Source organism: Molothrus aeneus, chromosome 1 (assembly GCF_037042795.1).
Source record: "Molothrus aeneus isolate 106 chromosome 1, BPBGC_Maene_1.0, whole genome shotgun sequence".
NCBI classification, from domain to species: domain Eukaryota; kingdom Metazoa; phylum Chordata; class Aves; order Passeriformes; family Icteridae; genus Molothrus; species Molothrus aeneus.
The window spans coordinates 34,437,421-34,461,788 of record NC_089646.1 but is presented as its reverse complement, the minus strand read 5'-3'; the positions used below and the strand labels follow the sequence as shown (position 1 = coordinate 34,461,788).

General features: G+C 35.3%; 1 protein-coding gene across 3 annotated transcripts in view; it reads right to left on the bottom strand.

Annotated features, from left to right (window-relative positions):
- Nucleotides 1-24,368, bottom strand: part of TAX1BP1 (Tax1 binding protein 1) — a 55,724-nt gene that overhangs the window by 19,074 nt on the left and 12,282 nt on the right. For 2 of the 3 annotated variants that reach the window (XM_066554870.1, XM_066554885.1), the window contains exons 3-8: nucleotides 20,225-20,327; nucleotides 16,555-16,742; nucleotides 14,788-14,946; nucleotides 3,921-4,069; nucleotides 3,672-3,762; nucleotides 2,283-2,468 (exon numbers count right to left, since the gene is read on the bottom strand). In XM_066554870.1, the coding sequence (XP_066410967.1) occupies nucleotides 2,283-2,468; nucleotides 3,672-3,762; nucleotides 3,921-4,069; nucleotides 14,788-14,946; nucleotides 16,555-16,742; nucleotides 20,225-20,327 (876 nt within the window). The remainder of the gene's footprint in view (nucleotides 1-2,282; nucleotides 2,469-3,671; nucleotides 3,763-3,920; nucleotides 4,070-14,787; nucleotides 14,947-16,554; nucleotides 16,743-20,224; nucleotides 20,328-24,368) is intronic. The other variant, XM_066554878.1, reaches the window with a different exon arrangement.

Below are 24,368 nucleotides of genomic sequence, written 5' to 3'. Positions count from 1 at the left end.
TGAAGTCCTGTCTCTTAGCTATTTTTACAGCACATGACACATTGGAAACATGTTTCAGTTAATATCTGCAGTTTCACCATTTGAGATAAAAATATTAATGATCCCACCAGAAACACCAAAAGCAATTTAAGATTAATAAATTACATAAATGTTTGGTCACTTCAGTACTAACACATATGCACTCCCTTCAAAATAAAACACAGTAGTAATTTAACACATTCAGAAACAAAAAAGCAAGAAAGAGACTAAAATAAGATGTAACTTAAAGCTAGACAGTATGCCCTTTTTAAACTCTATGTCCATTCTCAACAGCACTACTTTTCCACTTCAATATTATATTCATAACTCATATTACTTTAAAACAATTTCTAGTCTTTTGAAATCCAAGTGGCTTTGCTGTGAAAAGATTGGCAAGATACACCAGAAAGATGCCTGCATAATCTGACTTTTCCATGCTGGCCTCAAAGGCTATGCCTAAACTGACTGTCTAATTTGGCTCAAGAGCATATTTGTAAAGCAAAACTCCCAGTAAATTTCATTATTGCCTATCACACTGCAGATCAGAGAACAATCTCAGGGCGCAGAAACTGCATTCCTTTTGGATGAAATGGAGGATGATGTACCTCAGGAAAAAACACCTAATGGTTATTCTATTGTGGGTTTAGCCTGGCTGGATGCCAGGTGCCCACCAAAGCCACTCCACAATTCCCCTCCTCAGTTGGATAAGGGGGAGAATAGAACAAAAGGCTTGTGGGTTGTGATGAGGACATGGAGAGATCACTTAGCAATTACTGTCATGGGCAAAACCAGACTCAACTTGGGGGGAAAATTAATCTAATTTATTACCAGTCAAATCAGAATAGGATAATGAGAAATAAAACCAAATCTTAACACACCCAGACCCCAACTCCTCTTTTCAAGTTCAACTTCACTCCCAAATTCTCTATCTCCTCTCTTCCAGCAGCACAGCCAGGACGGGGAAGGGAGGCTGCAGTCAATTCATCACACATTGTCTTTGCTGCTCCTTCCTCCTCAGGGGAGGACTCCTCACTCTCTTCCTCTGCTCCAGTCCCTCCCATGGGAGGGGTCCCATACGGTCCCTCCCAGGGGAGACACTCCTCTACAAACTTCAACACACATCCTTCCCCCAGGCTGCAGTTCTGCATTAACTGTTCCAGTGTAGGATCCCATCCATGGGGTGCAGTCCTCCAGGAACAGACAGCTCCAGCACAGGTCCCCTGTGGGGTCACAGGTCCTGCCAGCAAATCTGCTCCAGTGCAGAGTCACAGCTTTCTTCAGGCACATGCACCTTCTCCGGCATGGGGTCCTCCACAGGATGCAGGAGGCAGCCTGTCTCACCAGGGTCTTCACCATGGGCTGCTCCAACACCTGGAACCTTTTGCCCTCCTTCGCTGACCCTGATGTCTGCAGAGTTCTGTCTCTCATGTTTTCACTCTTCAGCTGCAATTTCTCTCACACAGTCCCCCCCTCTCCAACAGTCTTCTTTAATCTGTTATCCCAGAGCTGCTGCCATCATCACCCGCAGGCTCAGCCTTGGCCAGTGATGGGTCCATTGGCTCTGTCAGGCATTGGCTGGTATCGGTTCTCAGGAGAAGCTTCTGGCAGCTTCTCACAGAAGCCACAACCTACACAAACCCAGTATAGGCATCCATAGCACCCAACTAGAAGTAAGTCTGAAGTAACCCCATGTGGACCACAGACAGCATAAATATGAGTTCTTCAGCAATTTCACTCTCCTGTTACACCACACTGCTTGCTAACCACAGTGCTGCCACAGGGCACACAGGCACCCCTTCCTTCAAAACCCTACTGTCACTGCAGAGTTGTCAGCATTGTAGCTCGACAGCACATTCACCTAAGAAGTCCTTCAGCAATCATTCCATGTCTCCTCTTTTCTTCTCCATCACCCTCTACAGTCTCAATGCAGCTACATTACAAACTTTTTCTTCAACCCCCTTTCATTTTTCACGAAGCTAAAAGCAATGCAGGAGCAGACCACTTTTACTGAACTCAAAAATTACCTTTCCACACATAGTTATTCTCAGTTCATCACGTGAGACCTCAACCAGCTCAAAAGGTGCAATGCTAGAACACATCTCAGTCTTTTCACCATTTTCTGCATCTACAGAGAACATCATAATCTTCATGCCTCTTAGCCTATACCCTGGTGATTTCTTCAACTTCTTCCTTTCTTTTGTCAAGCACATACAATATTAGACATGTTTATTCAAATCAGGCCAATTATATTGAGTACTGCTTACCTTGTCTGATGAAGAGTGCAAAATAGCTTTCTTCATATTTTCTTTTTCAGCTATTAATAGCTGTAATCTGCCAACCTCCTCTTTATAATACGATATCATGTTTTCTTTGTTTGCATCCAAATTCTTAAACGTCTGGATTTCTTTTACTAGTTTGGTGTTTTCTATTTCTGTATTCTTCAAGTGTATCTGCAATGATGCTAAAACATGTCAAACTTCTTCCACGTTAGAACTACTGTTCACCTATCTATTTATGTGCTCACTAAATTCTAATCTATTCTAACTTGAGGCAGATTAGATCTGGTAACGAGAAAAATTAAATATTTGATATTATCACTGCCCTCTAGCCCGAACTTTCTGTCTAGAATTCTCTCAGCATGGTCACCTAACAATAGCTCCACTCTACAGCTAGAAGTTAAAGCCCTAATTTCTCTCCACATCACATTAAGTTATTCAGAACTCACTCCTCTCCTCACAAATGCTGGACAACTAAGGACAAGCAAAAGAGAAATGACTTGAAGAAAACTAAAGAGAAATTAAACTTCTAGTAGTAACTGCCCATAGTCATCTAAGCAAACAGGTCTACATCAGAAATATTAATTTTCAATGACAGCAAACTCCTTCTAATAACTCTGCCTCTAATAATGCAAAATAGCTCCTACACTCAGGTGTTTTCCACTCAGACCAGAAGATCCATGTTATTTACAAAGGGATTCCAAGCTTGTAAAATATGCTTTGAGATTTTATAATCTAGGAACAGAAATAATCTTTTAAATACACTTGATCTGTTTCACACAACCTATGGATTTCATTATTTTAGCACATTATTTTTTTTCTGCTTTGGTGGGGAGGGAGGGTGGCAGTGTATTTTATTCTATATATGGGTGCCTCTCAACACCAGCAAAAGAAACAGGCCATGCCAGTAAAAACCAATGCAATAGAGAATCTACTAAAGCTTCTCAGTGTTATATACAAGGCTCAAGAAGAGGGATTTAGAAAACAAAGTCTGGAGAGAGAATTTAAATTACTAAGAAGTATTTTAGTTATGAAAAAGTGTGTTAAAGATGATCAGTTACTGGGTGATGCACTGTATAACTGAAGAATTTTCTCACTAGAATCTATAATTTTTGTTACTGGGTCTGAGCTTTAATAAACTGGTGATTCATTCTCTTCTTAGAGATCTTTTTATAACATGGTTGAATTCAGATGCTGTTTTCCTCATTCATTTTTATACGAGAACATCTATAACTATCTTAAAGATATGTTCACAGAAGTTACCCATTTCCTTTTTTCCTTAACGAATTCAATTTATTAGACTTCTCCATAAACCATTATTACCTTTATTTCAAACCATTTCATTCCAGTGTATACAGGTACATGTAATAAAGTTACCTTATAAAGTTCTTTTTCATCCTTTTCTGTCTTTAACACACATTCAAGTTGCTCCTTCTCAAGCGTCACTTTCTTCAGTTTGTCCTTCAGACTAAAACATTGAAGAATTAATGGTACAGAACTACAAATACATATAATAAATATGTATTAATACGTTAATGCATATAATAAATACTGTTAGTTTAAAAAAAAACACCTCTGAGGAAAAAGAAGTAAAATAAAGAAGGTAAAGAACAAAAGACTAAGTACCTGTCTAACTCAGTTTCTTTTGCAATGGCTTTCTGAGTAACAGTCATGATGTCTTCTTCAAGTTGGAGAACTTTTGAAGCAGTCTCATCGTGCTTCTTCTTCAAGTCATTATTTTCCCTTTTAAAATCTTCTGATGCTTGAATATTTTCCTTTTAAAAAAATGCACATAGAGGCCATTTAAAAATGTGATTCTTCAGAAGTAAAACATACTATTTGAATTAATGCCAAAATATGGCCATTCGATTTCTTCTCTTCCTTAAAATGTATAACTAGGCCATTTAAAGTATATATAAATAAATATATATTGACTATTTTTATGCACAGTTCATATATTAATAAGGGGTCAATAAGGAGTTTGTTTGGGCACAAGCATTCAGTTATTCAGAGCCTACCAAATACTTCAGAGTATAGAATAAACACATTATTTCGTATCTTTTGCTTATTTCCTTTAGGCAAACAAACCACTGACTGTCTAGCTTAGAAAACAAAGAACTTTTATTTCTCTTTGTACTTGCTTTTATTTAAAAAGAAGACCTTGCATTTTTCCAGACAGTTACACCACAGTAGCAAACCACAGTAAAGACAACAGCAAGCAAAAGGAGAAACAAAACAAAATTCTGATTTAGAGCTGGTTACTACATGACATTCTCCTAGCTAGAACATACAGAATGTTTCACATAGCTCAAGGAAGCTCAGGTAACCATTGCAGGATTTATGGAAGCTGAGACAGAGGATAATGACAATACCCAAAACAGATTCCTTTGTCAGAAAACTGACAAATACAATATGGGAAATCACTGTTAAGTATTGCATTTGTTATCTAATTACAGTAATGTCCATATTGTTCTAAGGCAATGGACAGCTGAATGCCATCTCCACTGCAGCAAAACAGCCATTTAAAGTCAAGTTATCTTAAATAAGTCTGAAAATGTGGGGTTTTTTTTCAATATAACTATTTTGTTGAAAAACATAGATAAGTAACACTAAAGTAAATCACACATACTGAGATAATATGCCACCTTCTTCTGATATTAAAGTACGATAAAGGTCGGCTTATTACCAACTATGACAGTGACATGAATCAAAGTGTAAAACAAGGTCAAGACAGACTGACCAACATACCTAACTACAGCATGACTTAGGAGTGTTTGTGTAGCTACTAAGGTACAAGTTGTCTTTCTGCTCTAGATTTGGAAGATTATAGCACTACTTCATCTATTCATTTTTAAACAAAGCTCAATGCCCTGAAATAACAAGACTGTACTGTTACATCAAGAGAAACACATCAGCCAGACTTTACGAAGAACCCCTACTGACCAAATTCCAACCTAACAAACAATGTTTTAAGTACAATAAAATATAATGAGGACTGGGTTTAGTCATTAATTGTCAAGATACACTGTTCACAAGTATAATTAAGCCTCACTTTTACAAGCAACTAAACAGAAGTTTGAGCATTATGATTTTTTTTGGGGGGGGAGGGGGTTGAGGTGTAGGCAGTATTGAATTGAGGAGTCGCAAATGTATCCAATGACTCACTTGCTACACACTAAACCAGCATGGAGATTTTTATTTTTGTTATATATGCTACATAAAAAAAGGACTAATATATTACTACTATTTTAACTCTGAATGGCTTTCTTATGTCTTAATATTAAAAATAATTTCAAGGGATCATAAATGTGCCATCTTTTTTTAAAAAGCAGCATTGGAGAAGATAACCCACAACTTTCATAAGTCTTTATTTTTTAAGAGCTATCTTGCAACCAAAAATACAAATACGTGGCGTAACAAGGGCAGGATATTTTAATTAAAGTCAGTATTCCAAGTAAAACTTGCTATATAACCAGCAGCAACAACACACTCTATAATTGCTTGTCCTCCCCTAGTGCAGTGGAGACTAATTACTTGCTCCTGTTTTGAAAGCCTAGTATAGTAAAAAGTCTATTTCAATGCATATCTGTGTTTTCTCTAAACACCACTTTGGTGTAACTGTAACTGTTGTAACCCAAGTGCCTTCAAAAGAATTTAATCTGATACATTATATATACAAACTGTACAAACAGTTCAAACAGGCTGCCAAAGGTAACATATATTAAAAGGAATTAATAGCCTGAAAAAAAATTCTCTCCACAAACAGCATTACAATTGATGCTGCTTTGCTAGTTATTCTAAAGGGACATGGTACTAAAATGTGAAAGTTCCATACTTAACAGATTCTCACCTAATAAACTTGTTTAGATACAACTAAAGCCCTACAGTTTTTAAAGGAAAAAAAAAAGGATTAATTTTTAGAGACAACTTGTTATTTTACAGAATTCTTAGTAATTCAATTTAGATGCAGCAATCCCTAGTCCCATACACTGGTTACAGTGGTTTCAGAGCCTGTAAAATTTAAAATGAGTGCTCTTAGACTATTTTACAGGTAAAGTCAACTGTGTTTAGAAGGAGTCTAAAGGGGAAGAATATAATAAACACATCAAATAAATGTACAACCCCTCTTACAAAAAAGAGAATTACTTTCTGTAATCATTGCTTTAATTCATTTATCTTATCCGGTACATCTACCAATATTATGTATTTTCTTCCACCTTCTTAACAGAGGAATAAAAAAAGCTCAGCAAGAGCATGAATCATTTTAATGAACTGGTTTAAAAACAATCAATTTTAATGTTATTTTTAATCCAGTTACAAATGCAGCTACCCCATCTCCTTCCCTAGAGTTGCAACAGCCATAAGGGTAGAAGTGGGAAGCAAACTGCACCACAAGGGTCAAGAGTAAGCAACCCAAAATTACTTAAATCAGCTTTACTGCTGCAAAAGAAGCTACCAAAAACTCCTGTAACTACTAGGAGTCTCATTAGGAAAATGAAACAACAAAAATTCAATGAGCTCTAAATTTCCCTAGAATCAAAATTCCACTTTGAAAATCTTGATATACCTTCTGATAGGGAACAAGAAGAAATATGGGGGTTCCAAAATCTTTACTATTGTTCTAAAACGGCAGAAGATTTAAGACTGATTATTTTAAAAATAATTTTATAGTAATTCCATGTTACACTGTCTTCATAAATCTATAATAAGCTCTACCTAAGGATATGCAAAGATCATGTCTGGGGTCATCCTTGAAACAGATTTAAAATCCATGTAATAAATAAATTTCCACTGCAAAAGGACTAATAATCTTTCCTTTGAGAATGGAATAGTCATAATATTTCTAAATTCTCATTTTTATAAGAACGTGGGGCAAAAATCCCCACATTCAACAATGCCGAACATTCTTTCTCTACTTATTTCAACAGCAGTAAAACATTGCTGAGCAGAGTCTGGTTAATGGAATGGTACAGACATCCCTTCCTATGATTAGCACATACAAGACATTTTTCAAATATACTGAAGGTAGAGAGAGATCCAGCAGGCAGAATAAAATACTTGAAAAATACAATCCAAGACTATTTCCAGACATGACACCTTGCAGCACAGCAATGGTCAGCATGGCTTTTTATGTTTCATCCTCCTTTTCCATAACCTGCAGAACTCCATACCAACCTTTTCAAAATCATTCCACACCTAAAACATTCACCTTTGATTAATGGCTAGAATCTACAGCCCCTTTTTTCACCTTTTAGAGAATGCATACACTGCAACGAAGAGGGGTGAGCAGTTAAAAATGAGCTATGCAACTCACACTGAAGAGGTCAAATCACTAAATACAAGGCAATATATTTAAAACGAATTTTTTTTAAAAAAAAACCAACCAAACAAACAAACAGAAAAACACCAAAAAAGAAAGCAGCACCACCTTTCAGCTGGATTGATTTATCTGGATGCAATTTAATGTCAGAGGAACCATTAAACTTGATATCCTACAGAGAATTTAGGGGGCTTAGATCAATTATCTGCAGGAGCCTTTTCTTTATTCCACTGACATCACAGCAGCTCCAACAGAACCATGTGAAACACTTGTCTGACATCATACTCTGTTTAAGGACCTCTGAGTATAAATGATGAACACAACATAGCACCATTGCAGCCAGTGCAAAATCCAGGTCTGCCTATAACACATAACACGAAAGGTCTGAAAGGAAACCTCAAGTTGTAATTTTTCTTTCTAAAAAAAATTTAAGCATTCAGTAAAGTAAAAGAGCAAACCAACTCCAAATAAAGTCAATGACATTAAGCTTTTATCCTTGTGACTACGACTTGTAATAGAAATACTGCTCTAAAAAACACCGCAGTCAATTTCGAAAATATGTCACAGTGGTAGTACTTTAACTAACATCATAAAGTGATCAAAACTACAAAACTAAGGTCTTTAAGGTCTACAAAACTAAGTCTGTAAGAGTTCATCTAAGTTACATCAGTCACTCAATTACTGTCATGAAGATTACAAACATGCAAGTTTTTGCAGGAGGCAGCTGAAGCATTTACATACACCATGATTTTGCAGCATGTATTTACATGTCAGAATGGTAATTTCTTAAAACATGCTATAATTTCACTATAAGCTATTGATTTTGCAAAGCCGTCTCCATGAATACATAATTTGAATTGTAGAATATCTCAAGTTACTATTTAATTTTCCAGTGAAATAATTTTCAATTGCCCAGTTTAAGAAATATTCACACACAGAACAGTGAAAAAACATGAAACAGGGTTTTCTCTTCATATGATGTTTATAGTACCCAAGGGTGCTGTAATTGCTTGTACTAACCTGAGCAAATTCTGAGTGTTTAATTTGTGTCTAAAATTAAATGAAACTGGGGGAGGTTTGCTTTTTGGTCTGAGGGGCAGTTTGCCTTTTGGATGTTACTCTGTTACTTAATTTTTGGAGGTTTTTTTCCCCTAAAACAATGCATCTTCCTGACAATCTGATTTTCATACATGCAGCACACATGAACAGTATGAACAGAGCCTGGTCTAAATAGACAGTGAAAAAACAATTGATTCACTTCTATGCACTCAGGCTGAACTGGGCGCTTGCACTGCTTACTCATACTGCTGACATTATCACACTGCACAACAGTCTTTTTTCACTATCTAAGCAGAGAAACTCTCCTTATAAAATGGCATCAAAAGCCAGCTTAAATGAATCCCTGATATTTGAATAAAATTCTCAAATAAATAAAGCTACTGTGCAGTTAGAACCTGTCAGCAGAATGTGAATTTACATGGATGCCTTATAAAAATTTCCCATCAGATAGATGAATAAGCCCACTTTTAAAAAGTTAAATGGCAAACGAAATTTACAAAAAGCATGAAAGAACAAGTTTATCAAGTCAGTAAATTCACTTCTGCATCAATTTATGCCAGCATTGTAAAAGAAACACTATTCAAATGTTCACAAGATCAAAGGATGAACAGGCAGTCTTCAAATGCACTGCTTCTGACTCAAGCTAAACATAGAAACTACTGCCAGAGGACAGAGGAATAAGACTTGTCACTAGTCACATTAAAGAAATCAGTTTAGAAGTGCCCTCTTCCCACTAGAGGGAGACCAATGACTGCAAAAGCATCTTTTGCAAGCTCTGCTCTCTACAAAAGCACAAAACCAGCGTTCACAAAATTGAATAGTTGCAGAGTATCAAAAGAATGACCAATGAAAGACACACAATGACTACTACGTGCTTCTCTTCTTCAGCACAGTAAGACTGAATCTTAAAGCAGTAGGCAAGTGCACTGCTGCCACAGACCTTACACACAGTTTAAGCATACACAAAACTGGGAACACAAAGACTAAGAAGCATTCTTATTATGTACAGAGCTATACACATTTTATATTCATAATGTCTAAGATGAAGATTAGAAATATTCTTATTATCATTTTCTAAACAAAAACACTAAGATTTTGTTCCATTTTTTTTTAAAGTTCGTTTCCTTCAATTTTTAAAAAGGAAAATATATGCAGATAAAAGTAGCATAATAATGTTATTCAACACACTGATTATGTACCAGTTTATGAGAGTAAACCAAAGGAAAAGTTGAAATACTAAAAGCAACCTGAAACAGTTCTGTAATCATGTATAATGTGTCATCTCTTAAGCAAAATAATCATAGTGTGTAACTACATCATTATTTTAACAGTGTTATATTGCTAGAGTTGCAAGTTGTATATATGGCATGATCCTAAATAAAAGTATGCTACCAGGGAACATCACCTTAGTGAAAACAAACTGAAACACTAACAGAAGGTTGTAAGAAAAAAATGTGATGTTTCTGAAACATTTCCAATAATTTCGCATTTACTCTGAATTCCCACACAGAGTAGTAACAGATTAAGTTAAATCTTCACACTCAGTAAGAACTATTTTAATGTCATCTGGGGAAAAAAAATGTAGGAATGGTTTAACTGACATGAAAACTGCTGCAAAGGAATAGTATGCTCTCCTCTAACTGAAAATAGAGCAAGCCTATGGCAAGCCCTTTTCAAAAGGCTAAACAAGGGGGGCAGGAAATTTTCATACTTGGGAGCAGGAAAAAGGAAAGGCCACTTATACTCTCTCCAAACTGATTCTGTCAGAAGAACTACATACTGGATTAAGCAGGCCTTGGATAAGAGGAAAAAGATCAATCTAAAAGAAATAGAGACTGAATTTGGCCCTCATCTTACAATATCTCTTTAGCAGGGTGGGGTTATTAACACAACTTAGTGGTAATAAACCATAAGTACACACTAAAAAAGTGGGGCTGGACAGCATGTTCCCTCTGAGTGCACACATTGACTAATGCAGAGCTGTGTGTCTTGCAAATATCTTTTTTTCTGTGACAGTGGCAACAACAAAAAAAATTTTGTCTGCAGAATCATTCATGTGTTGAATACAATTTTTTTTCTTAATGTGATAAAGCACTAAAAAATTAACCAAATCTAAAAAAGCAAAAGCCTTTAGGGACAAGAGTGCAATAATGTGTTACAAGAAGATTACAAGTTTCAGTAACTCTAATAGCACATTATGACTTTATGCCTGAAGGTGTTTATTCCTCCTACCTTTGGTAGGAAATGACATGGCTATCTTTTAAGAAGGCAACACAAAACTGTTTATCTCCTGAATAGCAAGAGTACCTTAGCAAACCAAGTCTGTATTCTGCTGTAGCCATTAATTTCAAGTGCCACAAACACAGGGACTTTCCTATTTGTAAAACTCAAAAAATGGGAATCTTTACAATACCTGAAAACATGCATAGATCCCAATAGTCAAGCCTCATGGAGCACTGATTGTATTACACCTGAACAGTCTCTTAAAAGACTGACCTACTTTAAGCTTATCTCTTCCTAATATTTTCCCCAACCACTTACAAAATACCCCAACTCAGCAAAAAGCAGACAAAGAAGACACCAGTTCCACTGCCCAAAATTCTGTAAGAGTAACTAGGTGTGAAGAAAGGTCATTTAATCAGGAGTAGGAGGGAAGCACTAATTGGGATTAGCTGTGGCATTGTCATGTCTATTTTAAGGAAGCAATGCTTCTACAGAAGCATTTCTCAATGATCCAAACTACTTCTGAGCTATTTCTGAAAACAAAGTACTGATAAAAATCAACACCAAAAAGAAGAAAGTTGTCTAAAGGCATATGAATAAAAAGAGGATTTAAATAGAACTGTTTTTTAAGGAAACACTTTCATATTAGGAACTTGGAGCTTTCCCATCTTCTATTTGTTATGCTGCACCAAAGTAAAGTAACTTACGTACTACAACCCCTAACTATACCATCCACATTCTGTTCAATTCAATTACAAAAATATAACATAGCTGAAAAATGGATTTGATCAAAAGACAAAACACATGAGGTAAGATACCCATATCATTTCCTCTGAAGAAAATAAGTAAGACTTTCAGAAATTGGGCAGATTGGCAAGTATTATGCATCTAAGGGTTCATAACTCCAGGGCTCCCTTATCACAATACAAATGTAATAAGCATATTTTAGTTGCCAATACATTGGCAGCATAAAGAACTCTGCCTCAATTAGGATCAAATACATGTGCCTGTACAGACATATCCACTTCCTTGACACATGAAATTACTGCTTTATAAACACAGTGCTTTGTACTACTGTAGATTTTTTTAGAACTTTTTGCACAAGCAGAAATATACTGTGTATTTCCTGATGGAAGTACTTGCAAAAACAAACAAAAAAAAAGAATACTGTTAAGAGATTGCACATGGGTTAATGTAATTTACCTTTAGTTTTAACAGAAATACATTGCTATCAATTACAGCTGCCTTAAACTACAATGATAATGACATCCAGTATATACAATAATTATATTTTCTTGGCCTATTCTGTTTTATTAATTGTTGTTCATTTGTCTAATACACTCTAAAGTATATTGGAAGATTTTTTAAAGTAGAATTCCAAAAAGTTAAACCTTTGCCTAAGTTAAAGATTTTTTTAAATACAGATTTTAAATTCACTTACTACATATTTTGTGTATTAAAAGTTTGTAGAGCATAACTAAAAATTCACATGCATATGAAAAAAGAGAACTAGAAACAAAAGAATAAAATAAAAAGCCCCCATAGTACTTAGTTCAAACAACCAGTCAAAGGCAAAAAAACGTATAAGCCAAGCCAAAACAACGTGGCCCACACTAAGCACCTGTGAAGATTCTACTGTTATAGAAAATACAAATACATTCTGATTACTTATCACTTCTAAGATTATCCCCTGCAGTCTAATATAAAAACATCCAAATTAACACATTGCTTAGGTTTATTGCCAACAACAACTACTCACATCACACAAAGAGCACTAGATTATGTGGGGGCTGTGTTAAGGAGCTGCTCTGTAAGACCTGTCTTAGTGGTTAGCTGGAATGGGGGTGTTTTGTGGGGTTGTTTTGTTTGGATTTTTGGGTTTGGTTGATGCTTTATTTTTTTAAACAAGTCACAAGAAAAATAAAACCTAGGTACTGAAATTCAGCTGAGTGCTTCTAAGGAATCTTTAAATCAATCCACTATCACACTGTATGTATTCCCAGCAAACATATATTACATAATCCTGAGATCTACTGCTGTATTTTGTGTACTGGGCTGGGGAGCAAGGAGAGTCAGTTATCTTTAAGACTGGAGAGCTACATATAAAGCACTGCTTATTAAAATTTCCAATGTTTAAAACATTAACTTACTGCACCTGATTTAGTAAATATTCACCTAATTTTCAGGAAAAACACTCAATTTATATTCTGTTTATATACATAAACAAATTAACACTTTTTCAACTCAGCAGATATGTTTCTTTTTTTAAAAAGTGAAAAACAGACAATAGGAAAAAAATGCAAAACAAGACAGCATCAAATTCTTAGAGACAAAAAAAAAAATGTCTAAGTTAGAAAACTTCCATAGTATTTTAGCCAGGCAAAGAGCTACATCAGCCTCAGGTCAGATATCTGTTGCTAAATACAAGTGAGAAGTTTGTCACACTGCATTCCCTCTTCATGAAAATACAAGGCCAAAGCAGAACAACAATAGTAGATTTAAAAAAAGGGACAGTAAAAAACACAAACTCAAACATTCCTGAAATTAAGTTCTATTTGTTAAATTCTGGTATCTTAGAGGCAAAACTAGATTAGAGAAGTTCACTGCAAAATGTGAGAAAGCATTGAGACATTTTTGTTCCTATGCAGTCCTTGCGTGACAGCAATCAGAATCCCATTTCAGAAATTGTTCTAAAATGGAATTGTAAAGCTAACATGGATTGGAACTGACAGTTGTTTTCAAACATTTTTTTAAATAAGAGCCTCAAGGGACAATGAACAGTAGCTATGTAGCTCACTCAGATTTATCCACCAAACTTATATGATCTGTAAATCAATGAAACGTGACTTTATATCCTTCTTTCATTGATTTGAGCTAGTTCTCCCATCCATGTGAAATTAAAATCACTTTTTAATAGAAAAAAAATTTTTTCTGAACAACATCTTATCATTCCTTTTCTCCTTAGCCAACACCCCAGTCCATTTCATTCACTGTTCAAAAGTATACTACAAAGCACTAACATTTTCAAGTTCTCTCAAAAAATTCCTATTAAAGGTGTATGACACAGGACTGTTGACATGTACATACTAGTTTCTAGAAATAGTCTATTAACTGCTGTCCACAGCTAAATTATGTAGGTTTCATTACTTCAAATTTGTCCATGTCACCACCTCCCTCCCACATGTTTTTAATCTTCTCCTAGAAGTTGGGTTTTTTAAAAAGCAGCAGCTTAAAAATAGATTAGGTCCAACTTTTAGGTGCCCTTTTTATAGTATTAGATTTCCTCCTTACCACATGAGAATTTCAAATAAGGCTGGCTTTGGTTTAGGCTACATTTACATCTTCACTATTGATTAACACTTTAAACAGATTTTTAGGTTTATGGTTTTTTTTTCCTTTTGAATTGTGACACCTTTTAAGAGAAGACAGTTACTAGCTACTTTTCACTATTTACACACCTTGGCAGAAGCATTCTCTGTTGATCTTTGCTTTTCATACCAAAAATTGTTACCATTTTGTTCTGTGTTCTATGCAATTATTCCCTAAGGAGAGGGTTTTTTTAAAAGCTTTCTTCCATTTTAAATTAATGTAAGCAAACTTTAAATTATCAACTACTTTCCACTATGAATTCCACAGTTAAATATCAAACATCTGGTAACAGTTGTCATCGATTATCTTACCAAGCCTGGTAACAAAAGCTTTAAATGTTTTAGCCATTTTATGACATAAAAGGAATAGTGGCAGGAGGTTAATAGGAACTGACCTATTCTAGTGTAAATGTCTATCTAACTCCTGAGGGGTTTTGATAGCTGATTTTCACAGTTTGACTGGTTCTTGAAAAAGCAGTAATACAGACATTATGAGTCAGTTTTAATCAGTTAAACAACTAACCTTTTGCTCTGCTTGCAGTTGTTCACATCTCTGCTTTTCATGGTTAAGTTCTTTTTCCAGTTGTTCAACTTGATCTCTGAGTTGTGTAGTTTCCTTTTCCAGAACAGAAGTTACCTTTAACAGCTCTTCCTTTTCTTTTATTATTTTTTCAATTTTAAACTGAAAAAAAACAAAAAAAGAAGAAAATAATGGGGTTTGCTAATTTTTCTCCCCTTCATTCTAATCAAACAAGTGGATAAGTAATTACTCCAGTGTTTGAGCAGAAACACAAACTGTGTGTTCCCCATTTAGGTCATTACAGTTTTTCCCTTATTCTCAAATTTCTGAAGTTTAATTGCTTTTACTACATAGTACCAGACTAACATTAGATAGCATACTTTGCAGTGTCCTGATTTATCCTCAATTTTTCTTTCCTTAAATGAAGCGCCTTTACTGCTCCCAAGTGACAGCAACTGTGGAAGAGCTAATTCGGATGATGACAGCTTGGTGAAAAAATGACAGCTGACTCTAGAGACACACATTCTCTCTACAGCAGTATCTGAGGAATTTCTTGAGAGAAATGAATATGCACGTACACCCCACACCCCACAAACACCTGAAAAGTAAACCCTGGAACATGAAAAGTAAGCCCTGTGCCCTTTCACCTAAAGGGAGTTTATAAAAAAGTCAAGATGACTATTTAGTAAGGCCTACAGTAACAGAACAAAGGGTGAAGGTTTTAAACTAAAAGAGGATAAATTCAGATTAAAGGAAGAAACTTTTATGATGAAGGTGTTGAAATACTAGAAAGGGTTGCCAAGAGAGGTGGTAGATGCAACACCCTTGGAAAAGTTGAAGGTCAGGTTGAATGTGGCTGTGAGCAATCTGATCTAGTTGGAGATGACCCCACTCACTTCAGGGGGCTGGAGTATATGACATTATATAGTTCCTTCCAACCCAAACCATTCTATAGTTCTATAAACAAAGATCATAAAAAATACTTGAGAACTTATTTAATTTTACAAGTACATATCTGAAAAGCAAAAATATTCCAGATGAATCTCTGTACTAAACTTCTCATCCCTAAATTTTGAATGCCATAAATCAAATACATGCACGTATGTGCCTAGATGCACCTAACAGGATAAAATGTCTGATGCCAAAGTAAGAGAACTGCACTGAACAATTTTCCAAGAAGCAATTCAAACATATGTTTGCTTGGGTTTCTTTTTTGTTTGTTTGGATTTAAACAGGGTTCAGCCTACAAACAGCAACAAGCGAAAGTAAAACACCTTGACTCTGGATATACAAACACAAGACCAATCACATCTCTCTAGCAAAGAATACATTGCATAGAAAACTGCTTTAAATAAAATAAGAGCTACTCTAATATATTTAGGCACCTGCAATTATTCAGCTCAGTCTCCAGGGCTCTTAACTTGGGCAAAAATAAAAGTATACTGATTCCATAACTCTTTTTCCTTACAAGCACCACATCAACAAAGGGTACCTTCCCCCCCTCCAGTTAGTTGGTGACTACAGATGTGAGAGAAGGGCAGTATCTACTCTTATGTTTTTCTATCCACTCTTAGTGCTATACATTTTTACATCTTGATTTGTTTAACCTGTAAATGTTCTGAACTTCAACCAAATACTATTGAACAAGCCAGAAATATATACATTACACAAACACATGCAGGTCTTTTCCTACTAGTTGTTCCTACTAGTTTTTTCTTGTGTGTATATAGTACAAAAAGAAATAGCATTTTAAGAATTTTTGTATCAAACCTCAAGAAGTCCAGCTTTCGTGGTCACCACTAACATATCAGAGTTTCCTTCATCTTCCATAGTGAGCAATTCTTCAACAGGAGAAGAGGTACGAAACTGGAAAGGTGTGCTTGCTCCACGGATTTCTCCTTTGTAAGTCACGTAACAAAACTGATAAAATTCTCCATCATCATTTGGTAGATAATATCCTATCAAAATAAATTAACATTTGAAGAAATATTCTACACAAGCTTACAAGTCTCCATCTGCAGATAGATTACCACATCATGTTTGACTTACAGATTTCATGCTCATTGCCTCAGTATGGCATAAATATACCATCAAAACAGCAGAAAGAAAAAGTCATCCTATTGAGTAACCTTCATCCCCCAGCAATTTCTACTAGCATTTAAGACAAAGATTAAACAGTTAGGCAACAGCTGCTGTATGTACACATTACCTCACAAACATCAGGTAATAGCTGCTGCATATACATTTATGAAACAGAATCATTGGCAATCAGACGCCATGAAGTTGCATCATGCCCACATTATCATGCGACTGCTGTACAGTCACAGAACAGAGAGTAACTGGTTTTTTGGCCTTGAAATACATACACAAGCAAATACAACAGAAAAAGACAAAATAATATGCAATGACAAGACATCTGCAACTTCACCAGGACCACTTGTACATAGGGTTTTGTTGCTGTTTTGGGGGGCAGGCATTTGTGAGACAAACATCCTTTTTTTTGCTATTTTTTAATGCCAAAGCACAGAAACGTTCTGAATGGATGACACTAGCTGAAAGAGAAGAGCCTGGAATTTAACAAAGAGCTTATTTTTTAAATTGAAAACAATTCTTCTAGATTTTACAAGGTAAGAATAAATCCTCTTTCTTGAAGCTATGTAATGGTACATGGTGTAAGCAAATTATTTGAGAAGAATTTCTGTGTGACTATCCAACTGAACTGTTGTCCACTGAAGTTTCAAGCCTCTTGCATGACCCAGATTCACCGAATAAGATTTATCAATGTTAAACAATCATTTCAAGAACTATTGACACTTTAACCTTTATTAGTATATTCAAGACCCACACTTTACCCAATTTGATGGTAAGAAAACCAGCTAGTTTTATTCAGAATACTTATTTCTGGATCCTATAGCCAGCCTGAGGATAATACTAACACAATAAACCCTCACCTAGTCTTCAGTCCAGTAGGTGATGTCACCCATTTCAGCTCGTATTTCACCACATTTCAATCTTCTCTCTTTCTAACTTTATCATTAACTTTTCACCAACTTTCATTCCAGATTCCTGGAAGTCTTTTCCCAGTTCTCTTAGCTACCTTTCCTAGAAATAGTAAAACATTACATCTGCTGTATAGACAACACTTGTATCAAGAACTTCATGTTTCCATTACTCTTGTACTTTATTGACAGTCGCTCATGGAATAGTATCTGAATCTCGAAACATCAGGATTCATGCTTTTGGGCCTGGCTACACTTTCCTATATAGCACTGTAGTTCAATTTACCTGATTCAGCGCTTAAGTAAGGTGAAACTATGCAGAAATAAATGTAGAACGATCTACATTGCTGCTTCAGCACATTTCAATATTGGTTCAGACAACCTGATTTTGAAACTACTGTAAGTCTTTTCTTGTTCTAACATGTACTGGAGAAACAGATTTCTGATTATTTTCTTCCAGCACAATTACTTGATCATAAAAAAAAAACAACCACATTTAACATGCTGCACAACATCTACTATTTAGCTCAGATAATTAAGCTCCTGTAAGCTCTGCTGATCTCATCTCAGCAACATTAAAATATCTTGCCAAACACAACCAGGAGACGGTTTGAATGGAGATTCAATCTGGCAGCTCCATAAAAGTGGAGATCCGTCAGGATGGAATGTAACAGATGAGACAGAGACACTTGGTCTCTTAATGTGTGGTAACATTTCTATGTAGAAAGGACTGATAATGGCAGTTCTACTGAACAGAACAGTTCTACTCTTCTAGATCACTTCTTGTTTCAGTCCAACCCAATTTCATTTATTAAGCGAACTTTGGCAACTGTAAAAGAAACTAATGATTTCCTTCCACTTTCTACAGAGCACACACACTTTTCAATCAGCTTCAAGGTTATAAAATGGTTATCAGGTTATCAGACCATGTGGATATGATCACCATTGAAAGCACCAGAATAAAAAAAAGACCTGGCAAGAGAAAGAACTGAACTCATCAAAGCTATCACTATTTGCAGCTTTATTAAGACAACAAGCTAATAAAGTCATCATTTCAGGACTTCAATTATTTAATTATTTAATTTTTTGTATGTTTTAAGCAATAAACACACACACAAACAAAGACTAAGGCAAGGACTGGGAAGTAAATCAGGTAATAGTTGCTGCAAGTAAAAAAGAAGGTAAGATTGTATATAACATTCTGTTTGTATGCAGAAAAGCATTAATTTGGTGGAGGTCCTCCTTTCACATGAAATGTTCAATGTGTGTAGATTTTTGACATTTGTCATCTCCTGTGGCAACAAGTTCTGCCTGTTGACTGTGTTATAAAAGTTTCATATCTACCTCCACTTTGAACTTGTCACTTGGTAGCTTACATCAATGGTTCCTATTTTTTTGGATATATAGAATGGTTAATCCAATCATGCCATGGGAAGCTGATTTTAGAGACATCAGTCACTTCACATTACTTTCCTTGCCCAGCCTGGAAAACCTGGCAGAAGAAGTCTGGAAGGTCACTTTGTCAGGCTTCCCACTCAAGAGGCTGTTGTCAGCACCTGAGATTACTGTGGCTGCGTCTAATCAACTGTATGGAATTCTCATCCTTCCAAACGAGGATACCTGTTCAAGAGCTACACTACCCCCTCATGGTAAAAATGCTCTTCCTAATGTCAGACATTAACCTCCCATGTCATAACCCATAGCCATTGTCTTTTTTTCCATTTAAGAAGTGTGGCTCTCATCTTTGCAACGCCACACCTTTACAGAGAAGCTATTTCTTTATTTTGATCTCCTTTGTTGCACTTTACTAGACCTGTTTACAGACTGCAAAGGGGAGGGAGAGGATATGACTTGTGCGCACTGTTGAAAATGTAGACATACTATAGACTTGTACAGTGGTATAACATTTTCTGGTTTGTTCCTTATTCTTTTCTTAAAAGCCTCAGATATTTCCATCAATTCCTTGCAGCAAAAAGTCCCTTGCAACTCTATGACTACTCTGAACTTTGATGAAACCACCATCTACACTATTTATTCTTTGACAAGAATCATTTCACATCGATAATGTTTAAACTCCAGAGACTAAAGACTCTATAAAGACACAATGCACACTAAGAGAGGCCAAGATTAAAAAGAACCTGCTGATCGTTAAACAAAGTCACTCATTGTATTTTAATAGTTTCCAGCAGAGCTTCTCTATCAGTCATGAATATCTGCCATTACTATGTAAAAAACATACTAAGTCACATACTTTTCCTTACAATTTTCCTTGACATCTAAAATAAGACTAAACTTCCCACAGTGAAATGTGGAAAATTATCCTCCAATTTATCTTTTTTAAACTCCAGAACTGTTATACAATGCTCAGCACCTAAATGAACCGATAAGTATTTAAAAAGCTGAGTAGGCTGGAAAATACAAAGACACTGCCTTATACTCACCTTGAAAAGTCAGCACACAGTTAACAGTTGATCCTTCCACATAATTTTCTGGCATAGGTGACCAAAGAAACGTGTAATAATCTCTTGCCGTACTCCAACCAACCTAAAATTATATAAACCACCAAAAAAAAAGAATTTTAAAAAAATTTAAAAGAGAAAACATTAAACCAAAGAATTTGATATACACAGTTAAGATATCATGGTCTGGCCTTTACAACATACTGTAATATATATATTTCTGCTTCAAAACGTAATGAAAAGATACTTAACAATGTTTACAAATCAGGAATATTTTAACAAGCATGTCAAAGATTTAGCATTAATTTTATTAAGCTTGTTACCTAAGGCAGTAAATGGGTCTAAGGCAATAAAAGGGTCTATATAAAGTAAAGCATCAGACAGTTTTCACTATATGTTAAACTATTTGGTACATTAATTTTTTTCTATAAAGACACACATTTCTATATTTAAAGTCCAAAAATATTAACTCCTGATTTTATAATGAAATTTCCTTAGTGTACATTCTGCCAATGTTGACTCTCTTGTGTCCACAGTCCAACTGGTTCATCAGAAAATAAAAAGGAAGGGGAAAAAGAAAAGCTTTCTATGCCACTGAAAAGATCACAATTGACACTTGAATTTTTTTGACATCTTCTGAAATGCTAAAGACCAGCATTTCACTGAATGCTAACTCTCTCATACATACACACTATGTCAGGAAAGAAAAAACACAGATCTGCATGAAAACATAAGTCAGCAAAGTCAGCACAGTCTTCCGCAAACTTCAAAACGCCTCAGCTTTCAGAGTTTTCCTAAGAGTGCAGTTCTGTAAGTGATGACCCACTGGCACAGGTTGCTCAGAGAAGCTGTGGAGGCCCCACCTCTGGAAGTGTTCAAGGTCAGGCTGGATGGAGCTCTGAGCAACCTGGTCTAGTGAGAGGGGTCTCTGCCCTTAGCAGGAGGGTTGAAACTCCATCTTCTTTAACATCCCTTCCAACCCAGGGCATTCTATGAGCCTGTGATTCTACTCCCTGAAGACATACATACCAACAGGCCTGAAATACATTCAACTAAACCAGAAAGCCAAAGCAACTACTGTAAAGCAATGGATATTAATAATAGCATAATGGTAAAGGAAAAGAAGAAGTATATCTGATTTATTCCACTGATGAAATAAAAATACCAAAACCTTATGAAATGCTAGGTGTCAAACAGTTTATCAGTAACTGGAAATACACGGAAGAATTAAGATATAGAAAGGGAATAAATTGTTTCCCAATTTTTATCAGGTAAGACTGTATCAAGAGACCAAATACCCACACAAAAACCACACAACCAAGAAAAGATTAAGTTAACAATCGTGATTTTCATTGCTTCAATAGGCAACATTTCCAAACTTCAGGTGTAGAATTCTTTCTTTATAAAGAATACATTTCAGCAGTGTACTTTAAAAGTATTAACGGCTGGGGTTTTAAAGGAATTTTCAATTAAAAAAGAAACAAAAAAGGAGAACATGTTTAGATAGGCAAAGAGATCAGCAGAGGCAAAAGTAATTCAATAGCAAAGCAGCAATTATATATGTATATAGGCAAACATTTCATGTATGCAAATTAATACACAGCACTAATTTTAAAAATTCTGAATAGATTATTCCATAGATATCCATGCACTTCTTCGCTTTTTATTAAGAAGTATGGAAGAAACTAATGTTGAAGATGATGAAGACCTTTTTATATTCTAAAAAAAACCACAGATTAACAACAGTGAAACCAGATGAAATTCTCATTACTTTTGTAAGGCAACACTTATTGAAGAGAAGCAGAGCAGATGCTCAACACATCTGCTGGAATGGAATCACCTACCAGATCTTAAGCCTATTCCTATCAAAGAAGAGTTCTACGATATCTCCTATCAAGCAGCTTTTTAAAATGTCAATGAAATGAGACTTCCTGGGGTTGTTGTTCCCACAGTTTTAAATATCTCAGAAACAACATGGAAAACTCCTCCAGTAACTTGAAGGTAGTAAAAGCAATTTTTTCTCGAAAAAAGTTCACAGGAAACATTTCGCAAATTTTCATATTAGTCATGTCTTCAAATCCAACTCAGATGTTACTACCTTTTTTTTTTCCTGAACTTGCTTTTACTTCAGAAAAGAGAAGCATATACCATTATTTGCTGTCCTAAACTAAAGCACACTGCTTTCTAAATTTAGCTCTCGGTGAGTGAAAAGTCATCATCTTTTTCGTTTCAGAAAAGAAACTAAATTATCACTGTACAGAACTGAAATAATCTTTTTATCTGTTAAAAACCAGAATATGCACACACTGCTTCTAATGCTATTTTCATGACTAAAATAACTTTCTTCCTTCTGATAACTAACACTGGAAAACAGAGAAAAAACAAAATGTTCACACAGTGAACATAAACACGAAAATAGACAGTTTATTCCTGGAATTCCATCTTTTTATATTTTTCTTAGATATCACATATTGATTCATAAATTTAGCGATTTATCCTGAAACTAAAAGTTATTTTTATCAATACTCTACCTGTAGTAGTAATCAACAAAAAGGTTTTTTTAGGTAATTTAAAACTTTAGCCATACTGATACAAACAAAAAATTACATAGAAAACAAATAACTCTCCTGGTCTGTTTCTCAGCAGGTTTTGTATTTTTAAGTATAACTGTAATCTGTGGACTGCTGGTAAAGAGAAAATTGTGACACATCAAGAGCTATCAGGGAATACCCAAGGAAGTTTACCCCACAAGTATTTTCTGTAACAATTCCCCACATTTCCTGTCATCGATCATCTCTTTCCCCTGTGTGAGGCACGCTGTCTTACATTCTTATGATCATGACAATTCCGTCCCTTCTCAAAGAGCACCAGCAAGACATCAGCAGGTATGCATTGCCCAACAGCTCTTATCACTGCACAGAATTTGAGAAAATTAGGGTTTTCCCTGCTACATGTTGTCAAAATGTGACAATGCAGAGAAGGAAGTATGAATAAATGTCATCTTCCTCACAGCTTAATACATTTCAAAAGGGGAAGGTGAGTATTCTGCAGCAAAGCAAATTAACTTAGTAACATTTTTCAACATCCTTCCTACATAACAATAAATATAATTATATTTCACAGGGTTATTTCTTAGATGGCACAAGTAAGAAGCAAAGCCACATAATGATATGATGAGAATAAAATAAAAACAAATTTAAGTAATCCATGTTTTAGGTGTAGGATGTAGGTATTTTAAAAAAAAATCTGTTATTTTATCAACAGGTTTTAATAAACTTTCACTTTAGTACTTTGTCTCTTTTGTCAATATTCTGTTTAATAAGCCTAGTATGGAGTACACAGTGCTTCCAAACTACAAAATACTATACTACATCATACATATACATAGTCATAAGCTTCTGTATGGCAACAGGTTATATTATCACAGATACAAGACTACAGCACACACTGGATGGATCAGCAGTGATTTAAATGTGATCTTTGACATAGATATTTCTTTCAGCTCAGAAAGAAAACCAATAGATGTCTAAACTCTAACTAGGGTTAAAACTATATAAAAAAAAAATTAACACCGCTTAAGAGAAAGTAAATAAAAATTGAGAAACTAAACTAGTAGCAAAAGCTACGAAGGAAATCAACAAAAAATGAAAAATATGTAGAGAAGATGGGAATAGTCATCAGCAGCTCCACAGTGAGTTTCTATGATAAATAAAACCCTGTAGCTTTGGAAGCAAAACAAAGAGCACCCTCAGAAACATCGGGCATATTAGCTTAGAAAAATAGTTTCATTTCAGAATCAGAAAAGCTAGACTATTTGTCTTACTGCTGATGATACCAACAAAACCTACTACCAATAATATAGACCATCTTCTAGGTTAGTCTCTGAAATGGGAGAGGAGTCCAGATCCTCCACAAGAACCCACTCGATGCGAACACCTTACCTGTACTACACTGACAGGAGGAAAATGGAAAATTGTCAGGTCGATAAGAACAAGAGTTTGACTATTTCAACTGCCAAAACAGCTGATATAACTAACACTGAGCACCTCTTCTCATGAAAACATTATATTGAAAACAAACAAATGCTTGTTAGAATGATTTGAAAATTTCATTCCTGCATTTGAAA